The sequence below is a fragment of the Perissodus microlepis genome, chromosome 13 (genome assembly GCF_051167445.1).
Source record: "Perissodus microlepis isolate ML-2025 ecotype Zambia chromosome 13, ASM5116744v1, whole genome shotgun sequence".
Lineage (NCBI taxonomy): Eukaryota > Metazoa > Chordata > Actinopteri > Cichliformes > Cichlidae > Perissodus > Perissodus microlepis.
In genome coordinates, this window is record NC_140473.1 from 30326785 (window position 1) to 30334415 (window position 7631).

General features: G+C 41.6%; 1 protein-coding gene across 3 annotated transcripts in view; it reads left to right on the top strand.

Moving 5' to 3' along the window:
* The window catches only part of LOC146375370 (kinesin-like protein KIF20B), a 62059-nt gene extending 60102 nt beyond the window's left edge, over positions 1-1957 (top strand). For all 3 annotated transcript variants that reach the window (XM_084948339.1, XM_084948342.1, XM_084948340.1), the window contains 2 exons: positions 236-381; positions 1000-1957. In XM_084948339.1, coding sequence (XP_084804465.1) covers positions 236-381; positions 1000-1080 — 227 coding nt within the window. In that variant the 3' untranslated portion in view covers positions 1081-1957. The remainder of the gene's footprint in view (positions 1-235; positions 382-999) is intronic.
* The last annotated feature ends 5674 nt before the right edge of the window (positions 1958-7631 follow it).

Here is a 7631-nt window from a genome sequence, read left to right on the forward strand (position 1 = left end):
AGTTTTCATAATGGACCTGACGGTATTTAGCTTGTTTGTTTCAGCTGGATAAACACGCCGTCAGCTTTGGATTAATTTGTCTCCCGAGTCGTCTTCACTGATAATTCCTGTTTAAAGTTTTTAGGCTTTAAATCTGCGATTAAAATGATTTATACACGAAGCATTGTGATTAACGGGATGTAGTTAAGGATGCTGCTCAGCATGCTTCTGCTTTCCTCTAAAACTGTGTCTGCAGCCAAGAAGATGATGAGCCTGGTGAGCGGACGGGCCGGCACAGATGCAGCAGCCTCCTCTTCCTCCCTCAGTCTGAGAGCAAAGAAGAACAAAAGGAAACTCTACATGCCCGAAATCTCCTCCCCCATCGACATGCCCGCGCACCCAGTGAGTCTCACAGCGTTTAGTGCAAACATGTCCGTATCAGCACAGACTTGCTTTTTATTCACACAAAGCTCTGAGGAACGTTTATTTTCCTTAACAAGGTGCTGATCCCGGCCTTTTTCCTGGCTCAGAATGAGCTTTATATTCGTTTGAATGTTCCGAATACTTTTGACTCCAAAAGTTATTTTGCACTCTTTGAAATACGAGCACAGATGTGATGGAAATGCAGACCCTCAGCTTTAATTCAGAGGGTGCTACATTAACTGTCTAGTCATTGTTCATTTTTATACACAGCCCGTCATTGTCACAGGTCACAGGTAACCAACTGGACAATGGAGTCCAGTTGGTTACAGTCATGTGAGGCCTGTGTCATACTGGCATTTTCCAGCTGTTCACTGGAACTCTCAATACGAGGTCTAAAGAGACGGACCGACATCATCCTGAAAAAATAAACCAGCTCAGCAACAACTAAATGCCTGAAAGACCACAGGAGACATTTATAGAGTGATCACAGAAATATGTCTTTAGTATAAAACCATTGGTTCCACTCAGGAGGAGGAGGAGGGGCAGATTAGGCTTCACCCTTTCATCTGAGGGCTCTAATGTTTGGTCTCGTTTCAGATCATCAGCAGAGAGCCGGAGGAGAAAGAGAGCGACCATCAGATCATCAAGAGGCGCCTTCGATCCAGGAAGGCCAAATAATTTAGTCCATTTGGAGACGTGGCCCACGCCCACGACCGTTTCCAGGCTAAGCTAACAGCCTGCTGCTACTTAACCCAGACACGGTGGTGATTTCAGTATTTTCCCGACGATTCAAGTATTTCAGCGTTTCCCACGTTTCGTTGTGGGCGAGGGGTACGCGCAGTGCTGGAGGAGCAGCACTTAAGTTTGAGTTTTTCTCAGTAAATACTTCACTTGTTAGATTTCTTTTGTGATTCTTAAGAATCAGAGATGGGGAGAAAAATACAGGCTAGCCAGTTAGCAGTTAGCAGGGAGGCTCAGCTGCAGGTGAGGGGGCAGCATCTGAAAACAAACTCACAAATCATCAAATGTAAATAAATCTGTGTGACGCACTCAAGACTGACATTCCAATTTATTCTCTCAGCTGTTTGTTGTCTAAATGTTGACATTTACTATCAAATGATTCTTTTCTAATGACTGTGAGCACTCTGACTTTTTTTAAAACCTTTACGTGCAATCTTTTGATACTGATGTGCTGGAGGTCCAGGTCCATTGATTTTTACTTTCTTTTACTTCTTTTTCTAGGACAGTTAAAGTTGACATAGTTGAGACATATTTAAATGTTACAAGTGGTTTTGTATTGACTTCATGTGCACGTTTGAAAGCTTCTGCACTTTATCTGAGACGAGGAGCAAATTGTGACCAAGTGTGAGAAAAAGTCTGTCTGGTGCTGCTGTGGTAGCCAAACACCTTCCTGCAGTTAAAGTCATGACTGAGTGTTTTCCCCAGGATAAGTTTTCGGGACTTGTGCCTACCTTTAGTTCTCTTTAGATCACTACACTGAACACCCGACTTTTCTTCTTTTCTACACTACATTAAAAGTTTGTTTCAATCATAATATTCTGAGTTTTCTTTTTTATAACATCACCTGTTTTGATATGTTGAAAATATTGTGGGGTCTTTAACTTGAAGTGTAAAGCATCTAAAATAGTACAAATAAACAGACAGAATAATGATACTGTTGGGATTATGGGAAGACTCTGGTCAGTTATAGCATGTTTGTGATCTTTGCATGTTTGTGGTCGGATTAGGTTTAAAGTTAAAATTTTCCAAACAGCAGCTTCTCAATCATCCAGGTAAGCTTTCCTTACCTGGATGATTGAACATGCATCAAGAAGCCATTTTCGGTCCAACTGCCGGTGATCATAGAGAATAAAGTTTGAGCAGATGTGACGGAGGAACCAAAGCCTGGACTTCACTGAATCAAATGGATGGACAGTGAAGGTTTGTCTATTAGAGGCATTCATGTTTTTGAAATCGCACCACCTCTACACCAACAAGAAGCTCCTACAGTCCAAATACACTTTTTCTTTGCTTCTCTCTCTGTGGTTTCACGGTTGATGACTTCGTTTTGGTGTGCAGTGGTTTTTTCCTCTAAACAGCATTTTTCTCTTCCAGACACTTTTCAGCTCACAGACTGCTGTCCTGCCAAAATCCTTCAGCTCCGTTTTCAATGTCTTCATTAAAGACGTCTTTGTGAATTTATGGTCTTATTTGGTATTTTCATCTTTATTTTTTGGTACCGATTGGAGCCAGAAAAGAAGGCAGGCAGAGAATCCTAACTACATCTCAACAGCACCTCTCAGCCTGTAGGTTTCACCCCACATTTTTGGAGGACAAAAAGCAAAGTCAGGGCGCACTTCCAGTCTCATCTCCTTAACTGAGACACCTGATTCAACAGCAGTCTGTTTTCAGTCTGTTCTACATTTATTAGTTCCATTTTGTTTGTAATCTTTTGTAAACTTGTTCGAAGTGACCTTTTAAAGCGGCGCCGTAGTCCAAAACCCACAGTCGTGCCTCCACAGGACTCCATCACTCTGCAACATGTCGACAGTAATCACTCACTCAGTGCACAAAAAATTAAGCAACAGATCAATCACCCACATAATTACAGACATTACAGAACCGCACCGAGGCACTCGAGCAACAAGAAGCAGTTCTGATTTTTGTCATTAATGTCACTTGGGGTGCAGAGGTGGGAGAACGAGCTCCACAGTTGTTTGTGTGTGGGCGACTAAGCTAAGAAGAAAATACTGCAAATAATAATTTCTCTTCTGTTCACTTTGACACTCGTTTGAAGACTTGGGATCAAATATAAACGTCAGTTTCAGTGGCCATCATCTCCATGTTTACAACTTACACTGAATATAACAGTAATACTGCTTCTTGTTTGCTGCTGTAAACATTTTTAAGTATTTAAAAATAGATTTTTATTTAGTTCAGCTTTTCCACACGATGCAATTTGTCACTCAGATTGTTTCAGCTGTATAAATGTGAACCATCAGAATATATTCAGTGCTGATGCAGCATGTTAGAAGACTACAGAGACAAAAGAAAATTACTTATTATTCTTGTGCAATTTAACTTTTGGGAAAATAAGTTTCTGAGATTTTTGTGACTTTTGAGAAATAAAGTCTTGGCAATCAGGAAAAATGAAGAGAGGATGAGTAAGTGTGGAGCGCTCTCGCTCTCTCTCTGAAGACTAAAGGGGAGAGGGAGAATCTACAAAATCTGACTATATTTGAACCACATTTGTTGCAAAGATGTTAACAGAAATGTCGAGTAAACACAGCCTGACGCACTGAAAAGTAGCCAGAGGTTAAAATATCTTAATGCATGACAGGAGGGGAACTTTAGCACTTAAGCATCTGGGGTGAGGGAGAATAGATGGTGTTCACATGTTTTTGTTTTTTGTGCACCACCTGAAAACTGAAGGCTCTGCCTCCCATTCTACTTTTAAATACTCTAGGAACAACAAGTAGGCCTGCAGTGTGAGAGCGAAGTGCTCTAATAGGGTGATATGGTACTACAAGGTCATTAAGATAAGATGGGGCCTGATTATTTAAGACCTTGTATGTGAGGAGCAGGATTTTGAATTCTGGATTTAACAGGAAGCCAATGAAGGGAAGCCAAAACAGGAGAAATCTGCTCTCTCCTTCTAGTCCCTGTCAGTACTCTTGCTGCAGCATTTTGGATTAGCTGAAGGCTTTTCAGTGAGTTTTTTGGACATCCTGATAATAATGAATTACAGTCGTCCAGCCTGGAAGTAATAAATGCATGAACTAGTTTTTCAGCGTCACTCTGAGACAGGATATTTCTAACTTTAGAGATGTTGCACAAATGGAAGAAAGCAGTCTTACATATTTGTTTAATATGTGCGTTGAAGGACATGTCCTGGTCAAAAATGACTCCAAGGTTCCTCACAGTGTTACTGGAGGCCAAGGTAATGCCATCCAGAGGAAGAATCTGCTTAGATACCATATTTCTAAGATTTTCAGGGCCGAGTACAATAACCTCAGTTTTATCTGAATTAAGAAGCAGAAAGTTAGCGGCCATCCAGGTCTTTATGTCTTTAAGACATTCCTGCAGTTTAACTAATTGGTGTGTGTTATCTGGCTTCATGGACAGATAGAGCTGGGTGTCATCTGCATAGCAGTGAAAATGTATGCTATGTCTTCTAATGATGCTGCCTAAGGGAAGCATGTATAATGTAAACAGAATTGGTCCTAGCACTGAACCCTGTGGAACTCCATAATTAACCTCAGTGTGTGAAGAGGACTCTCCATTTACATGCACAAATTGGAGTCTATTAGATAGATATGATACAAACCACTGCAGTGCAGTACCTGTAATACCTACAGCATGTTCTAATCGCTCTAATAGGATATTATGGTCGACAGTATCGAACGCTGCACTGAGGTCTAGCAGGACAAGCACAGAGATGAGTCCACTGTCAGAGGCCATAAGAAGATCATTTGTAACCTTCACTAAAGCTGTTTCTGTGCTGTGATGAGCTCTGAAACCTGACTGAAACTCTTCAAATAAACCATTCCTCTGCAGATGATCTGTTAGCTGTTTGACAACTACTCTTTCAAGGATGTTTGATATGAAAGGAAGGTTGGCGATTGGCCTATAATTAGCTAAGACTGCTGGGTCTAGAGATGCTTTTTGAGTAAAGGTTTAACTACAGCCAGCTTGAAGGCCTGTGGTACATAGCTGATTATTAGAGATAGGTTGATCATATTTAAGATCGAAGCATTAATTAATGGCAGGACTTCTTTGAGCAGTTTTGCAGGAATGGGGTCTAAAAGACACGTTGATGGTTTGGAGGAAGTAGAATTCCAGCACTTTTGATGTTTTTTGATTCCATAATTTTTTGTTAATACATAATTTGGTCAGACAAATGTCAGCATAGATTTTAAAAAGATTTTAAACTTAGATTCATTCATCAAGAACTTATGTGTGCTTTGAGTGCTTCTCTTGTGGGGTGAATTTGATGCATATTAAGTAACAGGTCATCTCTAAGAAAAGTTCTAATGCGTTACTTTTGGTCAGGCTCATCCCCACAGGAGGGAGAGGCTTTTAAAGCAGTAAAAGGGTCCAACACACAGCTCTGACCACACGCCTTCATTACAGCATCAAACAAAACCTTTTTCCTTTGTGATGTGAGCCAATAAACAAGCAAAATGTGACTATTTTATCCTTGTGGGATAAGCAGTCTGTGATCTCTCTTTCAGAATACATTCACTCGATTTGGGATTTGACGCTCTCCACCAAACCGTTTTCTTTTAAATGTTGAAGTTCACTCAAATCTGTGCTCGGCGCTCTCCGAACATGTCATGCTATAGTCCGATCAGGAGCTATTTGTCTCATGTCCAGTGTGCAACATTAACATTCTGACCCAGAGGTGTCTGTAAAAGTAAACAGGGCTTCAAATGGGGGGGAAATTGTCAGCCAGGACATTTGAAAGCCTGCGGGCAGACTGCTGCAGAGATTTCTACAGTACACTCACCCAGAATGTCACTTTAAGGTTCAGGTTCACTTTGAAATGTTTGCCTGGTGATTGAAGTGGAGAAAGCTTTGCAGGGTAACTCTCAGTAAGTGGACATCTTCAGGGGACATGATGTTTTTCCAGAGGCTGGACAATCATCAGTGCCTCTCTGCTCAAGGACCTCCTCCAGGATACATACAGGGCAAAACCAAAAATAATTGTGATGTAAACAACAGACACACAAAAGGAAAGAGAGAGAAAGTAGTTTCAGAAGTGGCTTCTTTCCTCTCTCTTCCACACTAAGCCTGCCCGGAGAGAGAATAGCCCAGGTTATTTTTGAGCAGCGACAGCGTATTGATTTCCCTTAAGCGCGTCACGTGCAGGTAATCAAAAAGTGACTGTGGTGAAATGAGGACTCCCTCCCTGAGAGCTTTGATTGAGCTTTTTAAACATGGCTGTGCAGAATGAGCAGAGGGGTTGTAATTTTGTTTGGATCTGCTCATGTGATGAAAAAAAGAAATTGACATCTCCACAATAATAAAGTCCTCTTATGTAGCTTCAAGCAGAGTTTTGCCATAGACACTGCCTTAGCTTTTTAACACCAGACATCACGAGTGGATCCGACTGTGAAACTGAGGGAGCCAGCGTCCACATCACGCACAAGTCTTTGACTATTTTACCTGAATTTGAATTTTTAAGTCATACTCTCACTTCTGTATATCACTGAGCTTACTGTAAGTATTACAGCGTCACTGTAAAAGGGTTCAAGTTCAAGCACTGGCAGCTTCACGTTCCAGGAACACAAGCTGAACCGTTGCACAAACACTCCTCACTGAGGTGATGATTTAAGATTTTATAGGTTTAGCTTTGGAGCGCCGACATGCTTATTTATACAGTGTTAAATATTGAGGGGGTGAGGGAGGGGGGGAGCTGTGAAATGAATTTGGAAGCAAAGAGAGGTGTTGCTCACACACGCACGCTGTAAGTGTGTGTTTTCCAGATCTGCTCCTGCTGACGTCAGAGATGTTCGGGCCATTCGTCCAAACACTGACAGTGTTACTAGCTCACAGCGGTGAGGTGGTAGGGGGCAGATTATCTGTGGGTGTGTTATTGTGTGTTTGTAATGGCTTTGCACCCACAAGCTTTCACTCAGAGAGCTTTCCAACAACACGAGAGGTTCAAGCAGCAGGCAGCGACGGACAAGTTAGACTCCAAAACCGAGCGCGATTCCGTCTTCTTTCTTCCTCGGTTGTGCGAGCTGCCGGGGACGGCAGTTTGGAGGAGCGTCAGCCTCTTGAGCTTCATTTCTGTCAAACCTGAGCGGCCTCCATCTTTGCCTCCAACATACAGAGGCTGGAGCACCTCCACCTCCAACACAGAAATCAATAAGAAAGAAAAGTTACTGTAAGAACAGATGGATTTGCAATCTAAACTGCAGCTGAATTTAAATGTGAAATTCACTCGATGCCATGTTGGATATTATCCAGTGACAGTCTGTGAACATGCACCAGAAACATGGATGTGAGGATGATTTGACCAACCTGTTTTTGGAGTTTGTGCTCTGACTACAGCTGAAAGGGAAAAAATTAAGGTTAAAAATCTAAATCATGCACACATTTAATCAGAATTTTTTTTTTTTTAATATCTGACTGAGAAAGTTTGGAAAAGAACATCTCACTTAAGACAGTAAGGGCATCATATCAGAGTTCATGTTTCTATCCTGTTCAGAGAGTTCACAGTA